Below are 14,435 nucleotides of genomic sequence, written 5' to 3'. Positions count from 1 at the left end.
CTTAGTCGTCGAAAGACAACATCTAATCCACCTAATCTATTTCGCATCCATTCTTATTCTGCCCATTACATCAAACAAAAACTCCCAATTGACGTGATCATAAATTTTTTCAATGTCTAACTTGACATAAACACATTTGTCACCTCTCGAATTAGCTGAGGCAATGCACTAATTGATTATTAATACGACATCATATATTTGACGACATTTGATAAATGTCATTTGATTATTAGATATGACCGTCTCTAATACATTTCTTAATCTGTTGGTCAAACATTTTGCAACAATCTTATAGAAAGATGAAACGAGACTAATAGGCCTAAAGTTCTTCACATCAATAGACCCTAGAATTTTACGAATAAGACATCAAAGTAGAGTTCCAACTCTTATCAAATAGTGAAACCGATATAAATGATCAATTGCTTCCATAATTCTCGTCTTAAGAAAATGTCACGCCTTTTAAAAAAAACCAAAATAAATCCGTCGCATTCCGATGCTTTATCATTTCTGCATCTTTAATGACTTCCTCAACCTCTTCCAACAAAAACTAAGCCTCCAACATATATTTTTTCGCTAAACTAATTGAATAAAAAATAATAGCATTCATTTTAGGGAATGATTCCTTAAACAAATTATTTATATATATATATATATATATATATATATATTTAAGTTAACACAATACATAACTCTCAATTTGATTTCTAACATTTAAGATTGTTTTCGAAATAATATAGTTGAAGGGCCAGTATTAAAATAAGTTAATACTTTGATAGCTGATTTATGGGTTCTACGTCGCCCAGTCCTGAATTTGGGAATTCACAAACTTCAATTGAAGCGGGTAGGTTATATACTTTTAGGAGAGAGAGAGAGAGATATGGAGATGGAGGGCAACGACAAAACGAATGCGAGCGACAAAGAGAACCATATCAACGGCGGCGATGGAAGAAATCATGAACAAGGACCTATTTTGGCTTCTAAGAAGGCCAAATCGTGCAAAGGATGTCTCTATTACTCTTCCGCCTTCAAATCCAATTCATATGACCCCTTCTGCGCCGGCATCACTAGGTCTCTTCCCAATGGTATTATTCTCATCTCCAATCCGTGCTTTTGGATCGATCTAATCTCGTTGTTTCTATAGATTTCATCTACCCGTCGATTGTGCTTGGCATGTCCAAATATTAGGTTTTATTGGGTATCTAATAGGTTTTCTTTCACCCAATATTCTTCTTGTTAATTTTCTCGCATTAATTTGCACTTGGGTAATTTGCATTTGAGTAGTATTCTTGAGATTGTTAACTTGATTCTGGCAATTGTTTGGGGAAGTCATCTCATTTGTACTAGAGATTTTATGAAAACGTCTTCAATTAGGCTGCCAGTATATGGTTTCTGCATAAAAGATGAAACTTGTGTTGAAATTGGCCATGGTTAATTGCAGTGCCACCACAGCTTGTTGGAGAATCTGAGATGGAGGCCTCAAAAGAAGGTAGAAGCCTTACAGATTTCAGATATGCCTGTCTCGGTTACTCTGTTTATATGAAGGGAAAAGATTCTTCATCCAACATACAAGTTGATCAAATAGAATTGCCTATATGCACTGGTCTTGAGGTTATCTATCATGTCTTTTTTTATAGTTTTTCTCGTTCTTTTTCTTGGATTTTGCTCGCCTGTTTGTTCTATAACTATAAACTTGATCCAATCGATGTTTCTTATAATGAGTTACTGTAACAGGTTTTGATAGATAAAAGAGTTGACAGTGATGCTGAAACTGTTCCTGCTTCTGTTCATAATAAAGAAGGTAGAAAATCATACTCCTCATTCATGAGCATTATCTGATTCCCTCTTTGATAAGATCCTTGTAATCTCCTCCATTGCTTAGAGTTTGATGTAATGAGGATAATATGAAAGAGACTAGAATCCTAAAGGGTTTTTTTCTCGATCATGAAACAAGTTATTCTCTAAATCGTTGTAGTTTTTGGCAAAGATATTTGCATATCATAATCAACATGAAAAGAAATGGTATACCAAAACATCCATATTGGTTAGATTCATCTTATGAATGGCTCTTCAATGCCCTAATTTTATTTTATCTTTTGTTCCTTGTGAAGGGGATGGTCATGTAATACCACATCCTCGAGCACATAATAAACCTTCTTCTCCTTCCTCTCCCGCTCATGTGGTTGGAGGTGAATTCTTGACCAGGCAAGCCTGTTTTTTTGTTACTAGTACATTTCTCCGGTCCTTCCTCTCCTCCTTCTCTATGTAAAAAGTCAATGAATTTTTTTATATGGTGCAGATTCTCTAGGAATGCGACTGTGGTTGCTAATGGAGTGGTTAAGAACTTGTGCAAAGTAGGCAACCATATTAAAGAGCGGGTTGATGACATTCTGTACCCGTACCGAAGGCGATCAAAGTGACATTTCAGTTGAAGGAATATTGCTGCGGTTGAGTCAAATAAATAAATAAAAGCTATAGGTTGCGGCTTGCTCGCTAACCAATTGACCGAACTCAGTTAGTTGCAGCCTGGGGGGAGTGTAAACTTGTGGGGATTTAGCAGGGCATAAATGATACTTTTTTTGCCTTAAATCAAAAATGTTAGCAGCAGTTGTATTTTATAAATTCACAAAAAAAATGGTGTTGTTTTCATCATCTTGTACGATTTACTATTATTATTATATAAGTTTATTTTATCAGCAAGTTGTGATTGAATATGCTGGCTTATAGGAAAATTTGATGAAATGACCTTAAAAATAGCTCAAATTTCAAAAATAACCTATGCTCAATAATTTATTATTATTTTTAAAATGACCTTTTAGGCATGTGAAATTACCTCTGTACCCTTTTTTTTCATTCTTTGCACAAAGTAATGGATGAAACACCATTAACTCGAATGAGCAACCGCAGGCTCCGGTGACAGCTCCAGTATCGGCTCTGATGTCATTAGCGTCTACAGCATTGTCATCTTCTTCCGTTCCTTCTATTCCAAACGCAACAGCAATAATCCGTTCAAAGCTCTCAAGCGCGACCTCAATTCAACAGGCCATTGCAGCCTGCGTCACATTATACGCACTTCTCATCTTTTTCCCTGTGTAGTGATAGTGGTAATTATACGCAAAGTATGATAGAAAAATGATAAATTAAAATATATAACAAAGTAATTGTAGTGTAGTGGTAATTATTTTCGCCTGTCATTCAAGTGATTAGAGTTTGATCATAGACAACTGTTTTTTTAGCCCACGCAAACTATGCATTGCATTGACGCAAATTATAAAAAAAAAATAGTTGTCTGGATCGAAACCTAATCATTTGTAAAAGAAACAAGAATAATTACTGCAATTACTTTGCTTCATCATATTATCATTTTATTTCTATTTTAGTTTGCATCAACTAACTTGCTAAATATTTTAATTTATAATTTTATTTTTATCCTATTTTACGTTGACGCAAACTATAAGCAACCACAATGAAAAAGATGAGTAGTGCGTATCATGTGACGGAGGGTACCATGGTCTGTTGAATTGAGGTCGCGCTTGATAGTTTTGAACGGATGATTGCTGTTGCGTTTGAGAGATTGAAGGAGAATTAAGGCTAGGATCTTGGATCGGGAAAGGTAAAACTGCCGACGAGGAAATGGAAGGAACAGAAAAAGAAGATGACAGTGCTGTAGACGCTAATGACGTCGGCTGGAGCTATCGTCGGAGCTGCAGTTGCTCATTTGACGTTAATGGTATTTCATTCATTGCTTTGTGTGAAGAATGAAGAAAATAATAAAAAAGAAAGAAGAAAGGATAAAGGCATAATTTCACATGTCTAAAAAGTCATTTTTGTAAAAATTATTAAGCTTAGATTATTTTTGAAATTTTAGCTATTTTTTAGGTCATTTCATTAAATTTCCCAACTTATAATTATTAAATATATTTGGATATAAATGAACTTATATATGATAAGGTATTTTAATCCTTCATTTATTGTTTACAATTTAATAACAAGCAATGGCAGGAACAAACACATGTGAGAATATGATTAATTATTATAAAAGAGATTTAGTTTTAATTATGTCAAAACTTCTAGATTTGACAAAAGCTTTTAAAACTATCTATCAATTAAAAACATTCACAAAGCCCGTCTAGCTCAGTTGGTAGAGCGCAAGGCTCTTAACCTTGTGGTCATGGGTTCGAGCCCCATGGTGGGCGTTCATTTTTTATTTTATTTTTACAAAAATAATAAATACAAATGTGTTTATTTATTGGATGGTTTGGTGTATAAATTAATTATGTGTTTGTCACTAAACTATCTATCTAGCTGCATCATCATTAATTTGTTTGTTAGAATTGGTAAAGAAATAAACATTTTTGATTAAATAATAGAAGATATAAAGCTCAACCACCAACCATTTAGTTATTAATTAAATTGTTCCAAAATGTGTGTACCTGGTCCTATTATGTAAAAGAAAGAAAGAAAGAAAAGAGGTATATTTTTTATTGTTATTAATTTGATTCACCTGTTTGCATGGTGGAGAAGTATATCACGATTATTTAGTTGATATTCATTTATGAGGATTGTGATTTGTGAATGTATTCTGTGTGTGTCTTTTTCACTTTTCACCAGTACTAGTCCTCAAAACAAGTACTATGCAATGCAAGTTGTCAATGAATGCATTCATTAGTTGGGAAGGTTTGAAATTTATTGTTACTTCCATCATCATTATTTATTAATACATAATTGAATTGATCTTGCATTACAGCAATAGCTAGCAGCAATGTTGGAGGAGGTTCTCCTAAGGAAAACAATCTCTCAACTCAATGAAACTTTCAAGAGTGGAAGAACAAGGACCTTAGCTTGGAGGAAGGCTCAACTTCAAGCAATTCTCAGGCTCATAGAGGAAAATGAGGACACAATCTTCAAATCTCTCCTCCAGGATCTTGGCAAACATCCTGTTGAATCTTATCGTGACGAAGTATTATCTTCTTTCTTTTATCTTCATCATCTTACAAGTTACAAATCAATCATTACTATTCCTACTTACTGCAGATTGGTGTTGTGAGTAAAGCAGCCAAATATGCCTTGACTCACCTTAAGACATGGATGGTTCCAAAGAAGGTTTTTATTTCAAATAATCAAACTGATTTAACTAATTCATTCTTTTGTAACTTGTTACATTCTTCTTCACTTACAGGGACATATACCTTTGGTTTTCTTCCCTGCAAAAGGAGAAATTATACCAGAACCTTTTGGCAAAGTTCTCATTTTTGGATCATGGAACTTCCCTATATGTAAAAGTTCATTAAATCTGCAATTTACTGAATTATTCCTAATTTATGTTTTAATATCTTCTTAATTTGTATGTGCAGCTTTGACTTTGGATCCATTGATTGGAGCTATATCTGCAGGAAATACAGTTGTTTTAAAGCCTTCAGAACAATCCCCAGCCTGTTCTTCTTTCCTTGCTGAAACTATACCTCTTTACTTGGATCATAGTGCTGTAAAAGTCATTGAAGGTGGATCCGATGTGGCAGATCAGCTACTCCAGCAGAAATGGGACAAGATTTTCTTCACTGGTTAGCATATATTAATAGTGTTGATTATCAGGGAAGAATTGAAATTAGGGCTTATACATCTTTGGTTCTTGCTTTTTTGCAGGAAGTGCTCGAGTGGGAAGAATTGTTATGTCTGCAGCTGCAAAGAATTTAACACCGGTTACACTTGAGCTTGGTGGAAAATGCCCAATAATTCTCGACTCCTTGTCTAAATTTGATACTGAGGTAACTTGTTATTGTTCTCAATCACTTTAGATCATGATCATAGATAGATTCATAATGATAAAGATCTTCTGCAGGTGGCTGTCAAGAGAATAGTTGGAGGTAAATGGGGTCCATGCGGTGGACAGACATGTATAGCCATTGATTATGTTCTTGTTGAGCATAAATATGCAACTGCTTTAATTGAAGATTTGAAGAAGACTATACGCAAATTTTATGGTGAAGATATGAAGAATGACATCGCGAAGATAGTTAACAAATACCATTTTGAGCGACTGAAAAAACTTATTCAACATCCCACAGTCGCCTCTTCTATTGTTTATGGTGGTTCCATTGACGAAATCAATATGTAACTTTAATTTCTCCCCTGCTTTCATATATATGTGGATCATGTGATGTGATCACTCAAGCTATTATGTTTGCAATTGCAGGAGTATTGAACCTACAATATTGCTGAATCCTCCACTTGATGCTGAGATTATGACTGATGAGATATTTGGTCCATTCCTTCCCATAATCACGGTTAAGAAAACATCACAATAGCTAATTTATTAGTTCTTAATAAGAATCTTATTGAAATAAGATATTTGTTTGTTATAGTTGGATAATATTCATGATAGCATCGAGTTTGTTAGCTCGAGGCCAAAACCACTAGCTATATACGCTTTCACCAAGAATGAGGCATTGAAGAAAAGTATTCTGACTGAAACATCCTCAGGAAGTGTGACTTTCAATGACATTCTAGTCCAAGTAAGTATGCAAGTTCCTTTTTCTTTTTCATTTTGGAATGTAATTATCGATAATTGAATGCATGCAGTTCTTGTGTGATGGGCTGCCTTTTGGAGGGGTGGGGCAATCGGGATTTGGGAGATACCATGGAAAGTTTGCGTTCGATACGTTTAGCCATGAGAAGGCAGTGCTCCACAGAAGCTTCTTGTTAGAACTGGAACCGAGGTATCCTCCATGGAATGACTTTAAGTTGGAGTTCATCAGACTGGCTTATTGCTTGGACTATATTGGACTTGCCCTTCTCATGCTGGGCTTGAAAAGAAGATTCAAATCAACCAGCCATTTAAATTAAATAAATTATTCAATATGTTACTATTTATGTATATGTTTTTCAAATTCCACTTTCACATGTTCATTGATGTATGCCTTTGACTCCACCTCTAAAACATGCCTCTTTAATATTAAGGGCTTGCTTGTTTAGTAAATCGAAATTTTAATTATCATTGTGATTAATGCATATGTTTTTATCATATTTGATTGTATTATTTAACATTATTTTTTTAAACTAGATCCCTTTCCCTTTCGTTGCAAAATTAATTAAATGTATTAGAATAAAGGGTAAAACAATAATAAATCAACGTCACTATAATAGTCTTGATCAACTACTAAAAAAATTATTTTAAATATCAATCATTTATGTTAAATTAAAAAAACATTTTAGAATTAATAATCAAAATTATTTGATGAATTTTAAACAAGCTGAAAATAAACCTATAAACAAATTCCTAATTAAATTGATTAATCTTATATGAATATATTTAAAAACCATCAAAATGTTGTTTACACACACACAATATTATTAAATTTGTTAATAATATATATATATATATATATATATATATATATATATATATATATATATATATAAATAAAAGGTATATTTTAGACCATCATTTTATTTAAATCAATATAAAAAAAATCACACTTTTAATATATAATTTTATTTGGTTCAAAATGATTATTTTCAAACAAAGTCACTCTTCCAAAGTAAGATAAACTTTTAAAGAAACATTTAAATATCGTGCAATTGCAACCATAATGCAGATCTAAAAATGAGTAAATAATAAAAAAATTGAACACAAAAAGTTAACATTTTACTACATCCGCGACTACCTTTTACCCTCACATTGGACATTTTATTTCATATGATTCGTCATTATCAATCACATTATACCATCATTTTGTGCATTTATGATTCAATTCGAACTACAATTCCCTTAATATCTCAAAAGTTCGCACATATACCATTCTAAAATTTGACAATTCTGTTAATCCTTTAAATTTGTACCCACATATACCATCATTATCATTTTAATCTTTATAATATCCCTTCTAAACTCTACACCAACTAAGGTATGCACAACCGTAATCTAAAAGTAAACCAGATATAAAAATGGCGACTAGGGTTGCTGTTTCCATTATTTTGAAATGCAAACACTTTAACCACTACATCACTTTAATTGTTGAATTCAATTTATAATTTTGTATATATATATATATATATATATTTATATATAAACTCTTAATTCTCTTACTTGATCGTATAAATAATAAATGTTTAGAGAAGGTATAAAAAAATATTTTCTTAATAAATTATTGGAAAATTTTAATTAAAAAATAAGGTGAAAATATTTTTAAAATTTAAAATTTAATTATATAATATAAAATATTAATACAAATAAAATTATTGGTGTATACATAAAATTATTTATTAAAATAAATTCAAGCAAGAAAAAATATAAGATTTACAAAAATTAAATTAAGAAAAAATGTTAAAATATTGACTCGAATAAATATGAAGAAAGTTAAAATAAAATTTATTTTAATTGTAAATAAAAATAAAATTGAAAATAATATTAATATAAAAAGAGACAAATAATTAAATAAATTAATTTATTTTTATTTAAATATTTCACGAATTAATTTTTAAATAAGTTGTTATATATATATTTAATATATAATTATATAAATTAAAAAATAATTAATATAGGAAGACTACACCATTCTCTTCATTCTTTCAATTTCTCACACTCACATATACCACCATTATTGTCATTTTAATATTTATAATAGACCATTCACTTAATTCCTCAATGCAAACTTTGAACATTATGCACTAACTATCATTCTCTTCTTTATAATAGACCCACATATAATTCACAACAATGAGACTCGAATCCTAGTTTCAAAATTAAAATGTAAACACTTTAACCACTATATTACTTATGATTGTTCAATTTAATTTATAGTTTTGTGTATGCATATATATAACTTTTTATATAAACTTAAAAAAAAATCAAAAAAATCAATTTATTTTTATTTAAATATATCACCAATTAATTTTTAAATAGGTCGTTATATATATATATTTAAATTATATAGATTATATAATAATTAATAAATATAAATTATTGATATTATTAAAAAACTCATAAAAAGATACAAATAATCAAACAAATAATTTTTTAATTATTTTTTTAAAAGGTCCATGTATATTAAAAATGACAAAGCATGACAAGAAAATAAAAAATAAGAAAAAATAGTACTCAATAACCTATTTAGTTTATAAATTTTCGAGAAGAACGATTAACTCTCCGAGAGACTACTAATTTTCGGAACAAATCTTAGAAAATATCATAATAATAACATTATGAATAATCCGCATCAAACAACTACGATCAATAAAAATTCGATGATTTCTCTCCAACTAGATAGTATACCAAAAAATAATTGAGATGGTAACCCAAATATGTAAGTATGTCATACCACATCAATCCAAACTTTCCAGCAACTACCCAAAGACTCGGGCATCACCTAATGAATTCTATTAATACTTCACAAAAGACTCCAAATATTAGCCACCCCGACAATGCAAAAGTAAGCGAGTTACAGATTCAACCTCTTCGTGACACATAACTAGCCATAATACAATATTTTTTTATGCACATATCATCCGTAAGAATTCCACCGTGAATAACGCTTTATCCAAAGAATAAGATCTTAGATTAAATCTTTGACTTTCAAAGTTTTTCTCAGCAAAAATTATATGAAATTATCTTAGCAAACAACTTATAACAATGCCCCACACAGAAATTATCAATATATTGCCAACGCATAACGTCTTGTTTAGATAGGGACACTTACTTGCGTTCTACTAAAAGTAAAAACTCTTTTATTTGATGAAGTCTCCATAATGTTTAATCTCATTCTATATCTAATTCATCTAGTGAAACCACTAGACCGATGGTCAAATATGTCCTTAACCGTGATATTTCTATATATACCAATGGAAGCAAACTCATGATACGTTGTAGCTAGACTTTTGACACTATACCAAATGTCATCCCAAAAACTAATCAAAAAATCATCCCTCATAATGAATCTAGACTAGTCACAAATTTTTCCCACATAAAATAAATCCCCTCCAAATGCTACACTCCGCTGGATAATTAGACGTTTTGGTAAACAACCAGACAAATCATGACCATAATTACATCTTATTATCGATGCACAAAGACTATTTGGCCCCGTTGCAAATATATTACACCATTTTGATAGAAGGGCCTTATTAAAGGGAATAAGATTTCGAATATTCAGATCTCCTTAATCTTTAAAAAATTTAACCTTATTTCAACTAACTAGATGACAAAATAATGAGTTAGAAGATCCCCATAGAAATTTTCACATTATTCTTTCTATATTTACCGCCACACTATTAGAGAGAATTAATAAAGACATCATATATGTGGGCATATATGACAACACACTCTTAATGAGGATTAGTCAACCCCCTTTAGAGATTATTTTACTTTTATATCTAGATAATTTATATTCTATTTAGTGATAATTGGGTCCCAATAGACCTTGGATTGTAATTTAACACTCAATGGCATAACAAGATACGTTAATGGAAGACCAAAAATTTTGAATCCCAATATATTTGTCAATCTCATCCTTCTTATATTTAAAACATAATTTAAGAAAAAAATGTTTGACTTATTAGTATTAACTCGAAGATCGAAACATGCATCGAATAAACATAAAATATCATAAACATGTTTAAAATTCCTATAGGTAGCTTAAACCATGCAAAATATGTCATCAACGAAAAATAATCGTGATATGAAAAAATGATGTATTCTTGACCCACAACTCACTCCACGGAAGAGTCTTGAGTTTTTTTTTTGTGAAAACCATTATTTTTTAGAGAGCTTACATAACAATGATAAATAATAAAGAGAGAGTAAATTACTATGTCTGATCCCTTTAGAGCTCTCGAAAAATCCCTGAAAACTCCATTAATAATGACAAAAAACTTAACTATAACAAAAAAGATATAAAATAATATATATTATTTTATAAAAGGGTGTTGTAGGCATAGGGGCATGTGTGACACTTAGCATTACCCCTTTTGACTTGATAAAATTCTTTTATCGACTGTGAATGAAGAAGAGAAGAGAAAAGCTAGAAAGAGAATAGGAAGATTTGGTTTGGCTTAGGGCAAAGAAGCACTAACAAGGTATATATATTTCATTATTTTCTTAGTCTTGAATAAGTTACATTATTTAATGGTTATGATAAGTTGTTAAAGATGACTAAGAATGCATTAGGAAATCTAAGACAATAAAGTATTGATAAAGGAAAATATATTAGTGTTGAGGCAAGGTTTTAAGAGAGGTGAGTTGATGAATAAATGATAGATATGATTAACATAAAGGAAATGTGAAGATGAATATAATGATTTGACGAAATTATTATGTTTAAAGCTGTTTGGAAAAAATAATAAAGGTATATACGAAAAGTGAATGTTTGAAGTATTTGGAAAATAGTAGCTATTTGATTATATGAGTTATACGAAATATGGATATTTGGAGTATGGTAATAAATTAGGGATATATAATGATATGACTTAGATGAAATATAAATGTTAGGAATAGTTAAAGACATTGTAGATTTACGATTGTAGGACTATATCTGAAAAGAAATATGAATGTTTGAAATGATTGAAATAGTGAAAGATATTTGAGAATATAACTTATATTAAATATGAATGCATGAGGTAGTTGAAGACATTAGAGACATTTGATGATATGACTTATTTGAAATATGAATGTTAAGATGATTTGAAGACATTTGAGATAGTTGGTTATATGACTATTTATTTATTATTATGTATATGTGGTTGTACTGAAATGATTTGAATTTGAAGGGCATTGCTCTATTATGCTAGCATGTGAATCTTAAGGTTTATGCTAAAATTTGAATCTTAAGGGCTTATGCCATTATGTTGACATTTGAATCTTAAGGGATTTGTCATTATGCTAACTTTTGAATGGCGTTGAGCCATCATATGAATCATTAAGAGTTGTGTGATGCTAATCTAACAAATGAATAAGTATAAATCTTGTGATGTTAAGTTGATTGTTAGACTATTAAATGTAAACTTTCAGAATAATGAAGCTAATTTCATAGAATTAACATTGAGTCACAATTCATAATAAATTGTGTTATGTGTATGTTGTTGTTAAAGAAAATAGAGATAAGATGATTTTTATTTGAGTCTTAGAGTAGAAATCAAATGTAAATATCTTATATGATGCATGCATTGTTTTCTTCATCATTGTTATTTCCTACTAGCGCGTTTAACTCACTCCAATTGGATGAATTCTTTTCAGAAAGAGATCATGAGCAGTTTAGAAGGATAAAAGAGACTAAAGCATATATAAGTACTTATATATATTTATTATCGATGAAGGCATCTACACCCTATATTTTGTATTTTGTCCACAAAAGTGTAACTTAAAGCAAGAATATGATGTTTGTAAGAATTAATAGCCTAGAAGAAGATATAATATCATTAGCATATTTTAAGAACAATGTGAGATATCTCACAATTGTAATTGGTATTTATGAATATAACATGGATGATCCACTTTTGGCCTAGCATTTTATTATCAAAATGAATGTATAACATGCGGTGACTACGCTTCCAAAATATAAATTTGGGTTTGGGACGTGACAGTTAAGTGGTATCATAGCCTAAAGTTTCCCTAAATTGTATGATTTAGGACAAAAACTCTTCCAAGAAATAGCCTTATTGAGCTTCATCTCTAACACGTAACAATAAACATAATGTTGACTCTAGGTATGAAGGGAAATTGAGCATTTGTCAACCATTGGACTGGAAAAAGGAGACATGATTCACAAGACGCCATGATGAGGTTTATAAAGATGACCCACCCTATTTTGAGGATTTAGTCGACCCTTTGAAAGTTGAGAAGTGGGTGGATGAATTGGAGAAGATATTCGAAATACTTGATTGTGAAGACATGGAGAAAGTGCGTTATCCGCATTTCAATTATGCGGCGATGCAAATGATTGGTGGAGAGTAGAGAAACTGGCTCACGAAAATGACATTATCACTTGGGAAATATTCAAAGAGAAATTCTACTACACGTATTTTCCATCGAGTGTTCGTCAACAAAAGAAAATGGAGTTTTTTGAGCTAAAGCAAGGAACAATGACAGTGGTATAATATCGATTTAATTTCTTGTAAAATTTGCCAAATCGAGGACGAGTGGAGAAGAGGGTAAAGAAACCAAGTTTAAACTGGGCTTACGAGAAGAGATTAGCGTGACCATGACTCCTTTTCAACTAAAAACATTTGGTGCGGTGGTGAATAAAGCGTTATTAGAAGAGAGAAGTAATTAAGGCACAAAAGGAGAACTATAATAATTTTAGGAAATATAGTAATGCCATCAGTTTTCTAGGAAACCAAGATCCTGATTGGTCAAAGAAACCAATCTGAAGTCAACTGATAGTTCAACAATCTGAGATCTATCCACCACAAAATTCTACACCCCAATGTGAACATTTTAGAAAGAATCATCAAATCAAGGATTGTCGTTGGATCACTAGAGCTTGTTTTAATTACGAACAATGTGGACATTCTTTTAGACGAGAGTGTAATATATTTATTTTTGAGGATATTGAGTTTGAGGGAAAAAATGATTTTGTCTTTGAAATGATTTAGATCAATAATTCATATTGAGAAAGATTTGATTTATATCTTTAATGTTTTTTTGACATTGATAAATATTTTATTCTTATTAATGATAAAGTCCAAAAAATCAAGAGTAATAAGAAAGTGTTGATCAAATTCATTAAGTACAAACTCAACAACCTCAAAATCAAGTGTCTTTGCGACAATCCAGTTTAATCGAGTTACACTTTATGAACAATTTTATGGCACTCGTTGCATATTTTGATATGGAACTTCACCATAATAATATTGAAAAACAATTTGGTGCAATGAGAAAACTTTGTGTCGAGAGACCAAATTAATATGGTTTGTAAATTAAAGAAATTAATCTATAGACTTAAAGAAGCGTCTCGTTAGTGATACCATAAATTTCAAAAAATAACAATTCTCTCTTTTGGTTTTGAGGTGAATTTATTTGATTATTTGTGTATCACAAGTTAAGTGGGAGTAAACGCCTGTTTATGGTTTATATATGAGTGACATTTTGTTTGTCACATATTTTGTTTGACATTAAGTAGCCAATAGTTAGGATATATTTGAAAAGAAATAAGAATTAAATGCTCACATATAGAAAGTCGGAAAGTCTTGAGATCATTGAGTATTCTGACTCCGATCTTACGGGATGCCAACACAGTATAAAATCTATTTTGGGTTATATTTTTCGCTAGTTGGTTTTGTCTCTTTTGAAGAAGTGTCAAACAAACACTTAATGCATCATCCAATATTGTAGCGGAATTTGTGACATGTTATTAAGCATCAAATTAAGTAATATTGATATCAAGTTTCTTGTTATGAAAGAAATGATACAAAGTGGATAGATTTTTATAAAATATTTATGTACAAAC

The 14,435-nt window shown here is 30.7% G+C and overlaps 2 protein-coding genes and 1 non-coding gene across 3 annotated transcripts; all 3 read left to right on the top strand.

The window, feature by feature from the left end:
• Positions 1–841: 841 nt before the first annotated feature.
• Positions 842–2,709, top strand: LOC124920981. The gene is made up of 5 exons (XM_047461573.1): positions 842–1,082; positions 1,439–1,608; positions 1,732–1,798; positions 2,109–2,202; positions 2,297–2,709. The coding sequence occupies exons 1-5, from the start codon at positions 878–880 to the stop codon at positions 2,415–2,417; spliced, it is 657 nt and encodes a 218-aa protein (XP_047317529.1). The 5' UTR covers positions 842–877; the 3' UTR covers positions 2,418–2,709.
• Positions 2,710–4,120: 1,411 nt separating this feature from the next.
• TRNAK-CUU lies at positions 4,121–4,193 on the top strand. Its single transcript has one exon. It is a non-coding gene; the product is annotated as a tRNA-Lys (tRNA).
• A 533-nt stretch (positions 4,194–4,726) lies between these two features.
• LOC124920874 (aldehyde dehydrogenase family 3 member F1) lies at positions 4,727–7,020 on the top strand. Its single transcript, XM_047461446.1, has 9 exons — positions 4,727–4,957; positions 5,032–5,100; positions 5,177–5,273; positions 5,352–5,558; positions 5,641–5,762; positions 5,837–6,108; positions 6,191–6,281; positions 6,360–6,509; positions 6,577–7,020. The coding sequence occupies exons 1-9, from the start codon at positions 4,760–4,762 to the stop codon at positions 6,838–6,840; spliced, it is 1,470 nt and encodes a 489-aa protein (XP_047317402.1). The 5' UTR covers positions 4,727–4,759; the 3' UTR covers positions 6,841–7,020.
• Positions 7,021–14,435: the final 7,415 nt, after the last annotated feature.

This window comes from Impatiens glandulifera, chromosome 1 (genome assembly GCF_907164915.1).
Source record: "Impatiens glandulifera chromosome 1, dImpGla2.1, whole genome shotgun sequence".
NCBI lineage: Eukaryota > Viridiplantae > Streptophyta > Magnoliopsida > Ericales > Balsaminaceae > Impatiens > Impatiens glandulifera.
This window is presented reverse-complemented; position numbering and strand designations above follow the sequence as displayed.